The 21,098-nt window shown below is 49.0% G+C and overlaps 1 protein-coding gene across 1 annotated transcript in view; it reads left to right on the forward strand.

Moving 5' to 3' along the window:
* TTC9C (tetratricopeptide repeat domain 9C) overlaps positions 1 to 21,098 on the forward strand; it is a 44,043-nt gene that overhangs the window by 5,157 nt on the left and 17,788 nt on the right. Inside the window, exon 2 of the mRNA XM_085889716.1 lies at positions 5,825 to 6,007. Coding sequence (XP_085745842.1) covers positions 5,825 to 6,007 — 183 coding nt within the window. The remainder of the gene's footprint in view (positions 1 to 5,824; positions 6,008 to 21,098) is intronic.

The following is a 21,098-nucleotide window of genomic DNA, read 5'->3' on the forward strand; positions in this document are numbered from 1 at the left end:
TCCAGCTTTTCTACAGTGAGTTAATCCGTGACAATGATCAGAATTTAAAGCAGCCCCAACACAACAAGGCACCAGTGCTTCTGCGGACATGGTGCTTGTGCTGACTACACACACTATAGATATGTCAAGTAGGCATAATGACAAAGCTCTGACTTAAGCTCAATATACATGTGGCACAGGTTCAATAGACTGGTTAAGCCTCACTCTAACCAGGTTTCTAAATTCAGCTCTTAAATAAACAGGAGCTACCCAGGGGGTGGATTCTGATCATTCACACCTTTGAACCAAACTCTGCTTGGTCAAATTGGTCTACAGTCTTAAATCTGTGTTTCTTTTATAACATTATTAATCTCGTATCATAGAATTAAATTTGCACATAAACATCAACTTTATACCAAGTAAATACTTGTGTAAATCTTTTATTCATGCAAAATATCATAAATGTGGGGTTTGAAGTTTTGAAGTAATTTACAAAAAATGCATCAATTTCTAATGATTCTGCAGTCCCAAAAGCTGCTTTTTTTTAAAATAATTTTTTTACTAACAAACATATTGAAAAAATAAGGATATTGTAAGGAAGTATGACTTAAGTGGAATCTAACAATATATAAATCAGTTTAGTAAAGCCAAAAGAAGTGTACCAAAATCATTTCCAAAGTTAGGCATGAAGCACAACTCTATCTTATTTCGGCTTTAACCTAATACACAGACCTGTAGTAACTGCCAATGCTCATTGTTACATTTTATTATATCCTGGCAATTATAAAACTAATCACTGTTCACTTTGTACAATGGATCCAAGTATGTTTGTCCAAACAATTTGATATGAAATTATGAAAAAAAAAAGTTGAATCAGATATTGTACCTACATTTACAAATGGATGTCGACTTTCGTACAATGTACACGAAGTATTAAACAATTAGATATGCAAATTCATATGTATGATTGTGATTATTATGATCACATTATGTGTCTTAATTTGTAGTTGAGATTGGCAGCGGCCTTAAACTAAAATATCCTTTCAAAAAAATGTGAGCCAAATTAAAGTAACCACATACTTGTTCTGACCAAAAAGCACAACAATTTGATCATTGTGGTGCCAACTTATGAATGTTTGGCATGGCTTCCACTTCAAAAGCACACCTATTGCTTTTATTCTACATCTTTCATCGAACATGTTTTTTTTTAAATAGTGGGCCTTTATAAAAATAGAAGGGATTGACAACTCTTGAATTTTCTACCACAGTTTGCCTATGTATGTGTCTTTAAGTGACAAAATTTTAAAAGAGCTGTTTAACTGTTAACATGGTGAACACTTGGGGTAAAACAGGGGTAAATTTCAGTGTCGTTGAGTCTGGAGCAAAGTTCAGACACCGAAAGCACCCAAGATTTTGCTCCAAAAGGTTTCAGTTTTCTTGTGTAAATGATCCAGTCACTAGATTATGTAAATCGGGCAACAAAATTATTCATGATGAATTATTTATTATTCTTATTATTCTTATTATCAAAATTATTCAAAATTATTCTTCCTCCCTCTTCCCCTTTTTCTTCTTCTTTTTCCCCCTTCCTCCCTCTTGGCTTGTTGTATGACTGAAATTTGTTCGGGCAGGGATTTGTAATTTGTTTATGGTGCTGGCAATAACTCCCCTACTCTTCTTGAAAGACACCGTGGGATATTTAATACCAACCAACTCAGGCAAGCGGATGGGACACCTGGCTAACATGACTGCACACGTTATGATGCAATGCTTTTTCCTGCGAAGCACCGATTGGACCGTTTACTTTGAGGTTGGGGATCGAACCCAGATTAGACAGCTCAAAGATAATTGCACAAAGCTGTTGGAGCAAAGTACAGTACCATACACACACACACACACACACACACACACACACACACACACACACACACACACACACACACACACACACACACACACACACACACACACACACACACACACACACACACACACGCGCATTTAAAGGCCATTTTCCCCGCTAAAGCAGGGGTTAGCCTTGCGGGCCCCATGACAATCTTCTCCACTTTACCCTGTTTTCTGCATCTCCCCTTCTTAATCCCCTTGCCCACATTTCCTCTTCCACCACATTTTGCCAAGTTTTTCTCGGTCTTCCCCGTCCTCTACTTCCGACTACACTCATTTCCAACACTCCTCTCACCCAGTCACTTTCATCCTTCCTCAACACATGACCCAACCATCTCAACCTGTTTCTCTTCACAACATCCATCACAGACTTTATTCCCATCATCTTCCGCAAGTCATCATTTGTCTTCCTCTCTCTCAACGATACTCCACACATCCACCGAACCATTCGCATTTCCACCCTTTCCAGCCTTTGTTGCTGTTCCATGTTCAGTACCCATGTCTCACTCCCATAAATCGTCGTACTCCTCACACATGTAGCATACACCTTTCCCTTCAGCTTCAACGACACTCCCCTCTTTGTCAGCACGCCACTCAGTTCCCGAAACTTCTTCCATGCACATCTCACTCGAGCAACCGTCGAAGAGTCTGATCCACCTTCTCCATTCAGCATGTCTCCGAGATAGCAAAATGTTTTCACCCCTTCCAGCTTCACACCATCTCCAAATCCAACTCAACAATTCCTTCATCTGCTGCTCCCTCGATGCACACCTTACACTTGAATGCAGCTGCCACACTGGTTAATGACCCTCTCACCCCACTACATTTTCGATGAACCCATTCAGCACACATTGTACATTGATTGGAGTTCACTCCGACACCCTTCCTGCACACAGCACACGGCCACTTCCCAGTCCTTTCCACCTCACCACATGCTTTACCACTTGCCATCACCTTCGTCTTTCCGATATTCACCTTCAAACCTTTTGCCTCCATACATTCCTTCCACTTGTTCATCTTCTCCTTCAGTCCATCCATACTCTCTGCAATCAACACCAGATCATCTGCATACAGTCGCTCCCACGGTAAACCCTCCTTTACCCTCCGAGCCAGCACCTCCATCACAACTACAAATAGAAGTGGACTTAGTACCGACCCCTGGTGCACTCCTACCCTCACCTCAAACTCACCACTGTTCCCATCCTTCGTCCTTACAACTGTGCGTGCTCTCTCGTACATGGCCATCACTACTCTGATCAACCATTCCTCCACTCCTAACTTCCTCAATGCCCATGTCATAACATCACGTGGAACCCTATCAAATGCTTTCTCCAGATCAACAAACCCAAAAAACAACTTCTTCCTCTTCTCCATGTACTTCTCCTGCAACTGCCTTACAATAAAAATTGCATCTGTTGTTCCTCTTCCTGGCATAAATCCAAACTGCATTTCGTCAATCTTTACCTTCTTCCTTATCCTCTTCTCCAACACCCTTTCCAATACCTTCATTCCATGCTCCAATAACTTTATTGTTCTATAGGAGCCACAGTCCAGAGGGTCACCTTTCCCCTTGTACAGAGGGACGAGGGTACTCAGTTCCCAATCCACTGGAATGCGGCCTTCTTTCACCACCAGATTACAGATCTCTGTCATTCTCTTCACACCCCAACTTCCCGCTGCCTTCAACATATCTCCCACAACTCCCGTCGGCCCTCCTGCTTTTCTACTCTTCATTGCTCTTATAGCTTCCTCAACTTCCTTCTCAGTTATCTTCTCTGCTGGTCCTAAAACTGGGTTACTCTCGATGTTGCTATCCCATTCATTTTCTACATTCAACAGCCTTTCCATATATCTCTTCCATCTTCCTTTAATTCCATCTGAGTCCGCAACAATTTGTCCCACTTCATCGTTCAAGCAACTCACCCCCGTCACATCAAATCTCTCTCTTGCTATCTGCTTTGCAATCCTGAATACCGCTGTCTTACCTTACCCTCCTCCGAATCCAAGCGTTCTCCGAACATTTTCCTATGGGCCTCCTGCGCCTTTGCAACCTCTTTCTTTGCAGCCTTCTTGGCTTCCTTATAACTTTCATGTGCTGCCTCTTCTTCCACCGTATCCTTTGCCTTTTGCCATTCCTTGAACTTCTTCCTCTTCTCTTCAATCATCTTTCCAACTTCATCACCCCACCACCATGTTTCCGAGTGCCTCGGTGGTCCTTTTGTCCATCCACATACCGTACCAACGGCTCCCAATAGACTATCTTTCATTGACATCCAACCACTTTCAAGCTCAACCACATCATCTTCAACCATGCTCAGCCTCTCTCTTAATGCCTCCTTCACTGTCGCCTCTTTCAACCTCCACACCTTCATCCTCGGTTGGTACTTCACCCGCCGAATTCTCCACGCACCTTTCACCCTTATATCGCAGACAACCAGGTGGTGCTGCGAAACAGTCTCCTCCCCTGGGATCACCTTTGTGTCCCGGAGGTTTCCCCTATCTCGCTGACGCACCATCAGGTAGTCAATGGTTGTCGTCAACCCACCTGACGTGTATGCAATAAGCTTATTATCCGCTTTCTGGAATTGAGTATTACAGATCAACAAATCAGCTCCATCAGCAAACTCCAAGATCCTTTCACCTTCTCCATTTCTCACACCATATCCATAACCCCCATGGACTCCCTCAAAACCGTCTGGACTCCTTCCCACATGCCCATTCAAGTCTCCTCCAACCACAACAACTTCCTCATCTTTCACATTTTCCATCAACTTCTCCATCGCACACCAGAACATGTTCTCTTCATCGCTTCGACCGACCTGCGGGGCATATCCCGAGATGACGTTCACCAAGAGATTTCCGATCACAATTCTCACCATCATCAACCTTTCACTCACTCTAGTCACACTCACTACACTGTCTACAAACTCCTCAGAAAACATGACACCAACACCATGCACGCCTTCCGGGCACCCTTGCCACATAAACTTGTACTTCTGCCCCTGCCTTCCCTTCACCATTCTCACACCACTTCCCTTCCACCGTGTCTCCTGCACACAACATATGTCCACTCTTCTTCTGACCAATGTTTCAACCACTTCTCCAGATCTCCCTGTCATTGTCCCTACATTCCATGTACCAAACCTCAGAAACCGATCTCCACATGGGGCATCAGACGATTGGTCATCATAAATGGAAAAATTTCCTCCCTTGCTTCGATCGGGTTCCCCACCTTGAGTTTTAACGAGAGGGGGTGAGGACCCCCACGGGGTACTTCGGGCTGTACCCTGCCCATCAGTTGTACTCATCATGGTTTCCTTTTGAGGCGGTTTTTATGGCCAGATGCCCTTCCTGACGCCAACCCTTTTAGTTGCCTTTTACGACATGCAGGGATACGGTGTACCTATTCTGACTGGGGTACACACCGGGGATCCAAACGCTTGAAGTACCATATACAGTACAATATTTGTTTGTTTATTTATTTAAATTTTATTTTCCGTGTTTTGATGGAGGCACTCTGCCCCTGAATGTAACTGGGTTTGTGTGGTTGGGTGTTTGTGAGGGAATGGGTGTCTTGTGTTGGGTGGTGAAAGTTGTTTCATTTTAATTTTGTACATTGCTTCATACCATGATGGAAACGTATCGAGGTGAATGTGTTCCTTGAAATTGTATCAAATTGGCCTCACCTCTGACCCTACAGTGAGTCTTGTTGTTATGATTTATTGACTTGTAATTTAATAAATGCAAACAATAAAGAACGATGATTTGTTTCTTACTGTTTCCATAAATTTTGCTCACATGATTAAATGGGTTTTTGCATTTGGGACAGCGATTGCTATGCTTTTATTCATTTTTGATGTTTATGTTGAGATTTTTGGGATATGCAAACTGCCCAACTGTTTATTTATTGATAATCCGACCATTGTTGTGCTTCTTTCAGCGTGCATGTTGCATATGGAGCCCGTGAAGTACGAGAGAATAAAGGAATACTGCATCCGCGTGCTAGAGCGGCAGCCGTGTAACGGCAAGGCCCTGTACCGTGCTGGTGTGGCTTGTTTCCACTTGGATGACTGTTATGCGGCGTCGACGTTCTTAAGTGGTGCTCAAGAGATCCAGCCCGGCGGTAAGCTTGTGTAACAGATGCTGGTTTAATCCCGAAGACCCATCGTGCGGCTCTTCATCGATTGCCCTGCAACACGTCTCTACTGCTGTTGCTTTCCTGCAATGATATGTCAGTCCTTGTTCCTTGCTGTTTGGCATTCCAAATGATGCGTTGGAACAAGGTTCAAATCGCATGTACCATGTGTTTGTCTGTTATGTCCTTGTGTTCCTGTAATTCATGTAAAAGTACACTGATTTTCTTTTGCACACAAAGTTGAGGCTCGTGTACGAGCCAGAGCATTGAACAGATCCAGACAGAACAGTGGATATTGGTGAGGAAACAAGTGCACGTTCCTCCAAGAGCCAAGTACATTAAATTGTCTGCACCCTGGGCCGACACACTAGTTTTGATGGAACTAAGTTTCAAACTTTTACAAAACGCTTTGCTCCTTGATTTATTTATTAACCCAGTGGAAGTGTTAATGATAACTCTGCAACCATTGTGATTTTAAAAAAAACTACCAAAAAAGTTTTGAACATCTATTGGCCTTGCCAGAGAGTGTATTATAATTGGTGCGTCGGTGTACGTGTCGTACTGAGATCACACGGAAATCAACTCTAACGTTGCACCCCAAAGTTGTCTAATTCACTGTAACCGTATCATTTTAATTTCTAATTTAGCTATAAGTTGATTTTTGTTCCTTGAATTTTTGTCATGCTTAAGTTTGAGCAAGGTCATCCTGTGTTTTAAAAAAATAATAATTTGTGTAGTCTGTTCACCTTGTTTGTCCGCACCTGTCATTGTCAAAGACCATACTTTTCTTAACTCTGCTCCTGAAAAAGATTGTCTTTGACAGTTATCATGATAGATTACAAACAAACAAATTTATAACCGGAGAATTCATTGAACACCTTAACCCGCACAGTCTTGAGAAAAAGGACATATGAAGGGTCTGCGAGCGGCAAATTTGATTGGTTGAGACGACGTAAAATGCTGTAATATTTTGTCCCAGTACTGCTTGACAGAAGGATTTTGAAAATGCTAACAAGGCGATTTGTGTTTTACAGTGTTAAAGTATATAATCAATTGAAATATAACCAAGATATTAAAGGTTGAAGAAAAACTTTTTTCGGAAGTTTACTGCCATCGACAGTGTATTGTGGTGGGCCGGGGACCAGTGGCGAGGACGACCGCTAGGTGGGGGAAGTTACGTCTTCTCCCACCAGACTCCCGGAATTGTAGGCCGTCGCTCACGGATAACTCCGTGAGGCGGCGGGTCGCTTAACCGACCGTGGACGCCAATACCTCCACCACATAGCGTAGGGTCTTTTTGTCTTGAACCAATTTCCCTAATTAACCACGCGGTGTCGTCTACCGGGGAATCACGCCCTCGGCACGTCTTGCTCGAACCGGGTCACTCTACCGACTGGTGGAGTTCCAACTACGGACTACCAACTCCGGTTCAGGTGCAGTCGAGCGGAACTGCCAAAGCCGTGCCGGCTTGGATGAGCAGATTAACGGGAACAAAGACCCGGCTAAAACTCAGATCCTAACCATGCTGGACTAATGAAAGAAAGGACGGAAACAAACTGGGAACATTTCTACAATTGTTTATTTACAGCAAGAAGGACACAGCAAGCTTATCGCAGATATGCAGGAGATTTACAATGATCGAAAACATTTATGCGGTTGTACTTAGCAGACGGTTCCACACACACAGACAAAAATAGAACGCAGGTGAATTCCAAGGAACCTCACAGCCAGGGAGAGAGACGAGCTGGGGTCGCAGTTCGGCTGGGTACCTGCACGTTGGAGGGGGGGTGCTCCGTGGTGCGACACCTGCCAGTGGTCGTGCAGCTCGGCCCGCGGTCATGCGTGGGGCTCGTGTCCGCGGAGGAACCCGAGCAGAGCGGAGTCTCAGGGCGGGATCAGGGTCGCGGACAGGACCCAGCGAGAGACCCGGTCGAGGTCGAGTGTCCTCGGTCATTATCGGAATCGACCAGACAGACCACTCCACCAACGAAGAACGGCCATGCACCACCACCCACAGACTCGTGAAAAAGCTCTCAGTCTGTCAATCCTCCTCGTACACCGAACTCAGGACTCCAGCAAAACTCCAACGAATGCACCAGCGAATGCAGAACTGAACTGAGCCTTTTTGACTGAACTCCAACGAATGCGCATCTCAGAGGGTCCCTTCATAGTCCATCGACCTCCCTCAGCGGGGCGGGGCCTTGGTCAAAACTGACTCCACTGTCCGCCGTGATTGGACATGGCCTCCATGGGTCCGCCCCTTGTGGGCGGGGTTTTGGCCATGCAGGGAGCCCGCCCCCTCCACGCATGACTGCACTTGCCAAAGAAAAAGGTACCTCTTAAAACTTAAAACCACTCCAGTAATTTTCCTGTTTGGAATGTTTTTCAATTTTGTTTGACTGCCAGACAGGCAGACAGAGTAAAATATGATCTCACTTCTCTCTGAGCATGCGCAATCACGACAAATTCAGAGCCAAAGTGTGCGACGGCCTGCGAATCCCAGTGAGTCCAGAGATGAAGCTGAGACAGCCCCTCCCTTATGGTTCCCCTGCGATGCTGGATCCATCTATATATATATATATATATATATATATATATATATATATATATATATATATATATATATATATATATATATATATATTGTTGCGAATTCGCGCCCGCCGGCGTGCGAGCGGCCACGTAACTCGAATCGCGGCACGTCGCCCACCGGACGGACAATTCCGTCGTGACCCTCTCGGACTAACGCCGGGAACTAGTCACGGGTGGGCCTTTCGGCCTCACCACGATCGTGCCAATCGGCCCTCCGCGTGGGATAGGGTTGCTCGCCAAATTCGACCTACCTAAGTACCCACACGGAGGGTAGACCAGGCGATCGCACCTCGCCGCAGGTCGACTTCGGACACGGGCCACTTTAAGCGACCCGATCGGGATAACCGAGCGGTGTTATCGTCAACCTCGACGGTTCCGATGAATTATTGGGCGTATTTAGCCCACGACCAACCCTTTACGTGAAGTAAGATGGAGATTCAATTAAAGAAAAGCGAAACGGGAAAAACAGTTCAACATAATTCACATTTATTCCACGGCAAACGGAAAGCACACATATACAATTACAACAATTATGCACCAAAAGCAAATGTAACAAAAACACAACAATTATGCACCAAAAGCAATTGCAACAAAAGAAACACAATGCAGATCTACTCCTGACTACGCGAGCACACGGCAACACTTACACAGTTTTACTTTCAGACGGCGCCGACAACACATATACTCAAAAGCAAAAGAAAAGGGCCACCCTCAACTACAAGGGGGCAGACGGGCCTGGGGCCGAGACCGCGTGGAGCCTACCCGTCTGGTGATGAGCCGCAAAATGGCGGCGGCGCCCCGACTCCGCGCTCCTCCGCGGGTTTCGTTGGCACTGCTTGGAATGGGGTGGGAACGGGGCCCCCTTTTCGCACTATCTCAGCGCGGGGGGAAACAGGGGGGGTTGTTGATGCTCTGGGGAAAGAGGATAGCTGGCTTGCTTGGGTCCCGCGACGAGCGACTCCACTGCGCCCTCGACCGCGTTCCCGGCTTCTCCTTTCTGCAGCTCCCCGACAGACTCCGAACCCCGACAGACCGACTCTCCTCCAGACCCGTCTTGACTGCTGCTGCCACTTCGCCGCCACCACAACTCGCCCGAGCCCGAAACAGAAACTCTCTCTTCTACTCGAGCCCGAAACACAAACTCTTCACTCTACTCGAGCCCGAAACAGAAACTCTTCACTCTGACTCTATTCGCCCCGCGCTCGGCGCTTTATAGTCAGCCGGAGAAACCATATGCAGATTTTCGGATCAGGATCGGCTCGGGGGCGGAGCCACGCTCGCCCATTGGACGGAGGAAAAGTGGGCGTGAATCATTCCTGATCCTCGAATTTGCATATATCGATTCTACTCCGACGCGCCTGGAGGCGGGGCCAAATCGCCCCGCGCTCGCTGATAGGACGGAACAGAAGTGGGCGTGATTCATTCCTGATCCGACTTCCCCGGAAAGGCCGCTTTTTGCACCCGCTGCTCGGCGCGTGCCCTGTACGAGTCCAGGATCGGTGCCCACAAGCGGTGCGGGAATGGCAGCAGAAGGAAGAGAGGTGAAGATGGTGGAGGGTTTAAAGTGGCGGTCCCTGGCCACGGTGACGCTTGGAATGGCGGTGATGCGATGATTGCGAGAGCGAGTTGTGAAGGTAAAGGTCGTGGCTGTTGGCGTTGTTGTTGTTGTTGTGAAGCGGCATTGCGGTTGGTGGTTGTTGTGTGATGGCGGTTGAGACGTGGTTGGCTCAAAATAAAGATAGAACAGAAAAACGGCTATCTTAAAGGGTCGCAGCCCGAATGAATGACATTTATTCCCTCTAAACAACGGGTTTGGGCTAACTACACATGTACTTACAGAGATACCTCACCGACGGGACCTGAATGGTGGTTTGCGAATTTCCTCAACCACAACACTACCCCCTCCCCTTTTTACAGACTCGTCCCGAGTCGTCAAATTTTCGTGTGCCATCATGTGTAGTTCTCCCCTAGTACGTTTTACCTACGGATCCCTGAGTGCGACATTCATGGTATTCGTGTCCCCAAAATAAATAACCTGAGGGCTGAGTAACTAACTAAACAAACCCACTCACACTGACGACTTAAATAAAATTGCCGGCGCTAAGACAGACATGCCGGGGGTGCACTCATATGTACAGTACATCTTAACCTTAACTTACAAATTTTACACTAAACCATGGCCCAGGATCAATGGACTCTGCAAAAAGAAAGCAGTTAGCAGGGAGCCAGGCTGCTCGCATGCAGTCTCTGGCTCAAACAATGCAGGTGACAGGGAACGTGGCCGGCTGCTCACACGCAGTCCAAGGCCTTCCCTTTTTAACTGAACGCAGTGAACCACAACGGTGCATGGGCTGCACAAACGCAGTCTCCGTGCCAGCTCAAGTGGCACACGCAATGAACACAACGGATGGATGGATGGACACAAACACGGTGCACGGGCCGCCACTGCAGGCCCGTGTTGTAGCTGCCAACAGGGCAGTTCTTGCAGCTTGCAAACTGTTGCCTTGATCCTGGCGCACATGGAAATGAACAGGGGGGGTGAAGCAAAATTGAACGGCCTGGTGAACAGGGGCAGTGGGCATGGCATGGCAAAGGCAGCAGGCAAACACAGCCCGCAGAAGAAGGCCGCTGCAGGCAAACACAGCCGGCAGACGAACTGGCCGGCACAGGCCTTGCAGAAAACAGCTGCAGACGATCCGGCCGGTACAGGCCTTGCAGCACAGCAGCTGCAGACGATCCAGCCGGCACAGGCCTTGCAGCAAAACAACAGCTGCCGATGAAGCTGGCCAGCCTTTGCCGTTCAGTTGAGGTTGGTGGAGGGAGTGCGGTGGTGCTGGCCACTCGGAAGGCGGGCTCGGACCTACTCTACGGTCTCCCTCCCAACCTATCGCCTTTGCCTGTCACCGTCCATACCCACCCCCTTAATTTGTGAAAAACCAATTTAGCCCCCACTTAATTTTTTTTATTATTATTTTTAAATTTTACTTCCCCACTATAAATCGTCCCCTAACTCCCTTTACTGTCCTTGTTCGGCTAACCTATCCTGTCACCTCGCCAACTCCCAACCCCTACGTTCCCTTCCCGGAGGGGAACAAGGGAGAGCCTGCGTCCTGTGTCGAGGCCCAACTCAAGCCTCAGAATGGCCTCCCCAGAGTTCAGCGATCGATAACACAAAGTGGGTCCAGCGGCCCACAACGAGAGCGAGGGGATGGATGGTGCGGAGGGGTACACTTCCTAATCTACCATAACCATTTAACTGTTAAACTACCCCGGGGCTTTCAACAAGCGCCTCTCGCTTAAACTATTAGTTCTAAAAACCCAGATTCCCGTCGTCTGTGTTGGTCTCCTCACAATTTCGGGCCTTGCCCCCCAATTTTCTCTCCGTGCCCTCGCACGGTCTCATGGCTGGGACGCGTAGCTCCCTTTGGCAGGCACGACCCTCTGCCGATTCTCCCGCTATGGCACCCCCGGGCACTACACTGCCTTCGAGCCTACCAGCTCCCTAAACACCGGGGAGTGCCCCCCATGGCACCTCCCCTGAAACACACACGTGGCAGGCTGGCTTCCCGGGCCCCTTTCCGAGGGTCACCCGTGCCCACAACACTGCCCACGCGGCTAACGGTGCCCCGGGCCCCCGCACCAAGCGGGCGCACCCGTGCCCACTACGCTATCCCGGCCCGCCATGGGCCCTTGGCCTACTACGGCCGACTAGCCTGGTGCCCGGGGTACCTACTCAGCGATACTCACCTTTCGCAGCCACGCTCCCAGCCCGTCAACAGGGCTCCTGCACCCCTCCAAACGGGTTTCGAGCCTACTTTCCCACCAACAACAAAGCGACCTCCATTTTGTAAATTTGACTAACCCAGCTGACTCACTCTACACTGACCCCGGGGGTCCCTTGGGCGGGAGTCACTCCTCCCCCCAATCACTCATCGCACCATGCATTCCCCATTCACCCCATACACACAGACCCGCTGGCCTCACTCACTCAACAAGCACACGTACTCACCTCACAACCCACAACTCTTCAACACACTCACCGCTGAACTCTGCCATCCTGCTAACGACATCCCCGAACTAACTCGTGCTCCCACGTCGTCCCTTAAACTACAGCACGTTCCTTTTAACACTACGTAGCTAAGCTACGTCCCCACTACACACTCACAAGTCTGTCCATGTCCTCAAAATCAAAAAATCATTTTATTTCCCAAACCTAAATCTCGCTACAATCCCTCTAACTAAACCATTCCATGGGCCCCATGAGGACTTACCCCTGCCCCATGGAGCCGGTCTAACTAAGCTAACCCTTCCCCCGAACTAGTTTCCATCCTGTGCCCAGGTAAGGGGGTCTTCCACCCCTTGCCCAGGAATCCTGTGCACCCGAAAGCGAGGCTTGCTGTTTTTTTATTTTTATTTTTTCCTCGCGCAGCACCAGCGCGGAAACTCGCAACCTGCGCACCAGCGCGGCAATTCACAGCCGCGCACCTTTGGCGTGACGTCATGGCAGCTGTTCGCGTCCCTCTTGGACGGTACCATCCGGCAGGGATTCACCCTCCTGCCGGATTCCAACCACACACGCAGCCATGACGTCACCCGGCGCATAAAAAAAAACACAAGCCTCACATCTCGAGGGGTTCCCCACGCGAACACATGTGCTTTGCCCGTTGGAGCTTAACACACACGCCCGCGTGGAGAACCCGTCCGGTCCAAATTCGTTATCCTGCCTAGACTTTGTCCGTCCGCGGGATCGGCAAATCCACCGCGTGCGTTTCCGGACCGGGACTTCACTCTCGCAAGCGAGCACGTGGGGGCCTCGTGCGTTACACAGCACGGACCTCGCGCTCGCTGTTGGGTGAACCCGGCACGGTTCCCGAAACAGCTCCAGCCGCTACCCGGCTTTCTTTCCTCTGTCGCAGTCTCCGTCGCCATTCAACACACGCACTCCCGCGTGTTACGACGCTAACACACCTCACCATTAAACTCACACCGGGAGACGCGGCTGCATGTTCACACATGCCGACCGACATCTCCCTTACACACAGCGACCTTGCACACGCTGTCTCTCTCACACTCGGCCGCTCACTCACGCATGCCATTTCCCTCACACTACCCATACCACTCACACGTGGTGCTCCATCCATACTGGCCGTTTCACTCACGCATGCCACCTCCCTCGCACACGTGGCTCCACTCACTCGCGGCCTTTCACCCACTCGTGCCATACTACTCACACACGCGGGGGCACTCGCTCGCGGTGCCTCATCCACACACGGCGTGCTGGGAAGCACGCCCTTCTGCACACTTACCACCACACCACTCACACACGGGGTCGCTTCCACACACGGGGTCTTTGTCACCCACCCGGTCGCTCTCACACACGCCCTTGCACCCGCGCTATGCGTGCGTTGCAGCACGCATTTCGCCACACTCTTGAACACACACCTCGACACCCTGCACCACACACACCGGGACAACCACACTGGGGATTCGTGTCCCCACACGGGTCTCCGGGGCCTCTACACCCCCCAAGCTTTCCGTGCACCTGTCCACAGCACTCCTCCCCTCGACCTCGCTCGACACGACCGAACTCACCTGGTCGTGATTCGCCTCAAGGGGGCATACTCCCTCCCCTCGTTCCTGAAGGAGGACATCCAGCTGCTTACACTGGGTCCCTACACGCTCCGCGAGCTCACCCTCATCGTCCTCCACTAACTCTGTGTGTGTGTTCGTCTCTAACCCCGTCCAATTCACCCTCTATCTCCCGTGTCTCTTTCCATTTATTAGTTTCTGTTGTACCCTCGTGTCGATTAGTCTCTGCTTCTTTCTGGCGTCTTTCCCTTATCTTTACATAGGTCAACCTTGCTTTCTCCTTAGGTCGCTCCTGTCCTTCCCTCTGTTTCACTCCTTGCTATTTCACGATCTCCGCGTACCTCATCTTTGCTTTCCGTCTTAATTGTTCTTTTCTCTCCCTCGCAATTCCTTTCACCTCGTCTCTTATCTCCCTCGTGCACGTCTCCATCACCCCAATTAGTTTTTCCCCCTCGGTCACCATCACTGTTGCTCTCTCCGTCACCTTTACACTTCTCGCCCAATACGTCCCCCGAATTACTTTGTCACCCGCCTCCGCCGCGGGCCTGACAGCCGTTGCACACCCTCCCAGCTCGTTCGCTCCCACACGTGGCGTCGCCATTTTAAGCTCCCTGGTTACTGCCTTCATGCCCGCCTGCAGGCTTCGGCCTATTCGCTGCATCTCACCCCGCAGTTCTTTCATTTCTTCCTTCATTCCTTGCGCATTCGTTTCCATTTGCTTGTTCATTGCCGCCAGCATGGCGCATAGCTGGGCCATGTCGGGTGCACTCAGCTGAGCCGATTCGGCAAGGATCGGGGGGTTTTGGTGGAGAGGGGGAGGGGAGGTGTCATACACCGCGGCCGCACCTATTTCGGGCTCTGGGTTCAGTTGGGCGAGTTCGTCCTGTACAACCGACATTTCCTGCTCGGGGTTTTCATCCTGGACCATGGATTCTACACATTCTAAATCCATTTCTAATACCCCCTGCTCCCGCTCGCCTTGAGATGCCATCTTATTTCTCGTAAAGGGTTAATTTAAATCGCTCGTAATTTGGAGGAAATCGGGGATCGCTCCTCTCACCCCTGGACCGATTCCCGTGAATTTAGCTAGAGACAGGAGAGCCCGTTTTCCCGCTCTCCGACACCAGTGCCGCGAGGAGGGGGATGAAATTGTGTCCCACGACCTGACACCAGTGTTGCGAATTCACGCCCGCCGGCGTGCGAGCGGCCACGTAACTCGAATCGCGGCACGTCGCCCACCGGACGGACAATTCCGTCGTGACCCTCTCGGACTAACGCAGGGAACTAGTCACGGGTGGGCCTTTCGGCCTCACCACGATTGTGCTAATCGGCCCCCCACGTGGGATAGGGTTGCTCGCCAAATTCGACCTTCCTAAGTACCCACACGGAGGGTAGACCGGGCAATCGCACCTCGCCGCAGGTCGACTTCGGACACGGGCCACTTTAAGCGACCCGTTCCGTACTATCGGGATAACCGAGCGGTGTTATCGTCAACCTCGACGGTTCTGATGAATTATTGGGCGTATTTAGCCCACGACCAACCCTTTACGTGAAGTAAGATGGAGATTCAATTAAAGAAAAGACGAAGCGAAACGGGAAAAACAGTTCAACATAATTCACATTTATTCCGCGGCAAACGGAAAGCACACATATACAATTACAACAATTATGCACCAAAAGCAAATGTAACAAAAACACAACAATTATGCACCAAAAGCAATTGCAACAAAAGAAACACAATGCAGATCTACTCCCGACTCCGCGAGCACACGGCAACACTTACACAGTTTTACTTTACAGATGGCGCCGACAACACATATACTCAAAAGCAAAAGAAAAGGGCCACCCTCAACTACAAGGGGGCAGACGGGCCTGGGGCCGACACCGCGTGGAGCCTACCCGTCTGGTGATGAGCCGCAAAATGGCGGCGGCGCCCCGACTCCGCGCTCCTCCGCGGGTTTCGTTGGCACTGCTTGGAATGGGGTGGGAACGGGGCCCTCTTTTCGCACTATCTCAGCGCGGGGGGAAACAGGGGGGGTTGTTGATGCTCTGGGGAAAGAGGATAGCTGGCTTGCTTGGGTCCCGCGACGAGCGACTCCACTGCGCCCTCGACCGCGTTCCCGGCTTCTCCTCTCTGCAGCTCCCCGACTGACTCCGAACCCCGACAAACCGACTCTCCTCCAGACCCGTCTTGACTGCTGCTGCCACTTCGCCGCCGCCACAACTCGCCCGAGCCCGAAACAGAAACTCTTCTCTCAACTCGAGCCCGAAACAGAAACTCTTCTCTCAACTCGAGCCCGAAACAGAAACTCTTCACTCTGACTCTATTCGCCCCGCGCTCGGCGTTTTATAGTCAGCAGGAGAAACCATATGCAGATTTTCGGATCAGGATCGGCTCGGGGGCGGAGCCACGCTCGCCCATTGGACGGAGGAAAAGTCGGCGTGAATCATTCCTGATCCTCGAATTTGCATATATCGATTCTACTCCGACGCGCCTGGAGGCGGGGCCAAATCGCCCCGCGCTCGCTGGTAGGACGGAACAGAAGTGGGCGTGAATCATTCCTGATCCGACTTCCCCGGAAAGGCCGCTTTTTGCACCCGCTGCTCGGCGCGCGCCCTGTACGAGTCCAGGATCGGTGCCCACTAGCGGTGCGGGAATGGCGGCAGAAGGAGGAGAGGTGAAGGTGGTGGAGGGTTTAAAGTGGCGGTCCCTGGCCACGGTGACGCTTGGAATGGTGGTGATGCGATGATTGCGAGAGCGAGTTGTGAAGGTAAAGGTCGTGGCTGTTGGCGTTGTTGTTGTTGTGAAGCGGCGTTGAGGTTGGTGGTTGTTGTGTGATGGTGGTTGAGATGTGGTTGGCTCAAAATAAAGATAGAACAGAAAAACGGCTTCTTCAAGGGTCACAGCCCGAATGAATGACATTTATTCCCTCGAAACAACGGGTTTTATATATATATATATATATATATATATATATATATGTATGTATATATATATATGTATGTATATATATATATATATATGTATATATATATATATATATATATATATATATATATATATATATATGTATATATATATATATATATATATATATATATATATATGTATATATATATATATGTATATATATATATATATATATATATATATATATATATATGTATATATATATGTATATGTATATATATATATATATATATATATATATATATATATGTATATATATATATATATGTATATATATATATATATATATATATATATATATATGTATATGTATATGTATATATATCTTCTTCCTCTTTAGGCTTGCTCCCGCTAGGGGTCGCCACAGCGGACCAACTGTCTCCATTTTGCTCTATCCTCCACATCTTCCATTGACACTCCAACCACCCGCATGTCCGCCCTCACCGCATCCATGAACCTCTTCTTTGGCCTTCCTCTTCTCCTCCTGCCTGGCGGCTCCATCTTCAACATCCTTCTCCCGATATACTCCGTTTCCCTCCTGTGCACATGTCCAAAACCATCGCAATCTCGCCTCTCTCACTTTGTCTCCAAACCGTCCTACCTGCGCTGTCCCTCTAATACACTCATTTCTTATCCTATCCATCCTCGTCACTCCCAACGAGAATCGCAGTATCTTTAACTCTGCCACCTCCAGCTCTGCTTCCTGTCTTTTTGTTAGCGCCACCGCCTCCAAACCATACAACATAGCTGGTCTCACTACCGTCTTGTATACTTTCCCCTTCACTTTTGCAGCTACCCTTCTGTCACAAATCACTCCTGCAACTCTTCTCCACCCACTCCATCCTGCCTATATATATATATATATATATATATATATATATATATATATATATATATATATATATATATATATATATATATATATATTGTTGTGGTTGAGGAAATTCGCAAACCACCATTCAGGTCCCATAGGTGAGGTATCTCTGTAAGTACATGTGTAGTTAGCCCAAACCCGTTGTTTAGAGGGAATAAATGTGATTCATTCGGGCTGCGACCCTTCAAGATAGCCGTTTTTCTGTTCTATCTTTATTTTGAACCAACCACGTCTCAACCGCCATCACACAACAACCACCAACCGCAACGCCGCTTCACAACAACGCCAACAGCCACGACCTTTACCGTCACAACTCGCTCTCGCAATCATCGCATCACCGCCATCCAAGCGTCACCGTGGCCAGGGACCACCACAATAAACCCTCCACCACCTCCACCTCTCCTCCTTCTGCCGCCATTCCCGCACCGCTTGTGGGCACCGATCCTGGACTCGTCCAGGGCGCGTGCCGAGCAGCGGGTGCAAAAAGCGGCCTTTCCGGGGAAGTCGGATCAGGAATGATTCACGCCCACTTCCGATCCGTCCAGTCATTAAGCGCGGGGCGATTTGGCCCCGCCTCCAGGCGCGTCGGAGTTAAATCTATATATGCAGATTCGCGGATCAGGAATGATTCACGCCCACTTTTCCTCCGTCCAATGGGCGAGCGTGGCTCCGCCCCCGAGCCGATCCTGATCCAAAAATCTATATGGTTTCTCCTGTCGCACTATAAAGCGCCGAGCGCGGGGCGAATTGAGTCAGTTGAGAGTTTCTATTTCAGGCTCGGGCGGGTTGGGGGGGGTGTGGCAGCGGCAGCGGCAGCGAAAGAGTTTCTGTTTCGGGCTCGAGGGAGAGAAGAGTTTCTGTTTCGGGCTCGAGGGAGAGAAGAGTTTCTGTTTCGGGCTCGAGGGAGAGAAGAGTTTCTGTTTCGGGCTCGAGGGCGAGAAGAGTTTCTGTTTCGGGCTCGAGGGAGAGAAGAGTTTCTGTTTCGGGCTCGAGTTAGAGAAGAGTTTCTGTTTCGGGCTCGAGTTGGAGAGTAAAGAGTTTCTGTTTTTGGCTCGAGTTGGAAAGAGTTTCTGTTTCGGGCTCGAGTTGGAGAAGAGTTTCTGTTTCGGGCTCGAGTTGGAGAGAGTCTCTGTTTCAGGCTCGGGCGATTTGTGGCGGCGGCGAAGTGTGGCAGCAGCAGCCAAGACGGGTCTGGAGCAGAGCCGGTCTGTCGGGGTTCAGAGTCTGTCGGGGAGCTGCAGAGAGGAGAAGCCGGGAACACGGTCGAGGGCGCAGTGGAGTCGCTCGTCGCGGGACCCAAGCAAGCCAGCTGTCCTCTTTCCCCAGAGCATCAACGGCCCCCCCGTTTCCCCCCCGCGCTGACATAGTGCGCGAGGGGGGCCCCGTTCCCACCCCATTCCAGGCAGTGCCAGCGAGGCCCGCGGAGTCGGGGCGCCGCCTCCATTTTGCGGCTCATCACCAGACGGGTAGGCTCGACGCGGTCTCGGCCCCAGGCCCGTCTGCCCCCTTGTAGTTGAGGGTGGCCCCTTTTTTCTTTTGCTTTGGAGTATATGTGTTGGCGGCGCCGTCTGTAAAGTAAAACTGTGTAAGTGTTGCCGTGTGCTCGCGTAGTCGGTAGTAGATCTGCATTGTGTTTCTTTTGTTACATTTGCTTTTGGTGCATAATTGTTGTGTTTCTTTTGCATTTGCTTTTGGTGCATAATTGTTGTAATTGTATATGTGTGCTTTCCGTTTGCCGCGGAATAAATGTGAATTATGTTGAACTGTCTTTCCCGTTTCACTTCGTCTTTTCTTTAATTGAATCTCCATCTTACTTCACGTAAAGGGTTGGTCGTGGGCTAAATACGCCCAATAATTAATCGGAACCGTCGAGGTTGACGATAACACCGCTCGGTTATCCCGATAGTACGGAACGGGTCGCTTAAAGTGGCCCGTGTCCGAAGTCGACCTGCGGCGAGGTGCGATCGCCCGGTCTACCCTCCGTGTGGGTACTTAGGTAGGTCGAATTTGGCGAACAACCCTATCCCACGCGGGGGGCCGATTGGCACGATCGTGGTGAGGCCGAAAGGCCCACCCGTGACTAGTTCCCGGCGTTAGTCCGAGAGGGTCACGACGGAATTGTCCATCCGGTGGGCGACATGCCGGAGATTCGAGTTACGTGGCCGCTCGCACGCCGGCGGGCCCGAATCCGCAACAATATATATATATATATATATATATATATATATATATATATATATATATATATATATATATATATATATATATATATATATATATATATATATATATATATATATATATATATATATATATATATATATATATATATACATTTCTATCCCCATGACTATGACGTTTCACATCGATTGATGAATCAGTTCAAGAGAGAAAATTTTTTTCAAGATTTTTGTTCAATCCAATATGCCTGCCAGACCATGTGACTTATTAATTATTTATGAACACCCTGGTATCCCCAAAATGTTGATCATGTGAATGAAGTTCCCCCTCGATCTGTCAAGCAGTTCTGGAGAAGAATATTTTTAAAGGTTGATTCTTCAAAAAAAAATCATAGCTACCAAACCATGTGACCTATGATATCATAGGTGGATAACTTTTTGTTCCTCATGGATAGGCGGCAATCATTCCTGGAAAGTTTCACCTCGATCTGCTCAGCCGTTTCTGAAATTTCTAAAACGTTTTTATGTGAAAAAAAAACATAAAGGCTACCCAACCATGTGATCACTAATGTCATCAATCCACCCTCCCCCATACAATTTAGCCCGAGATGACCCTCAAAAATTTTCATACTGATCCGATAAAACGTTCAATGTATGCAATTATGTCATTATAGCAAAGCCACCTATGACGTCATCAAAAAAAATCACACTTATTATCCCATGGGGAGTACTTGACATGTGCCAAGTTAAATTTTTTGCATGGAGCGGTTTCGGATATACAGAAGTCCAAAGTTTTTTCCTTTTTTCAACATGGCTGCCACACCACGTGACCTGAGGTCATAATGATCATTAAAACATTGTGTACGAGTAGTC

Source organism: Eptatretus burgeri, chromosome 7 (genome assembly GCF_056783735.1).
Source record: "Eptatretus burgeri isolate ZD-2024b chromosome 7, Ebu_testis_v1, whole genome shotgun sequence".
NCBI classification, from domain to species: Eukaryota; Metazoa; Chordata; class Myxini; order Myxiniformes; family Myxinidae; genus Eptatretus; species Eptatretus burgeri.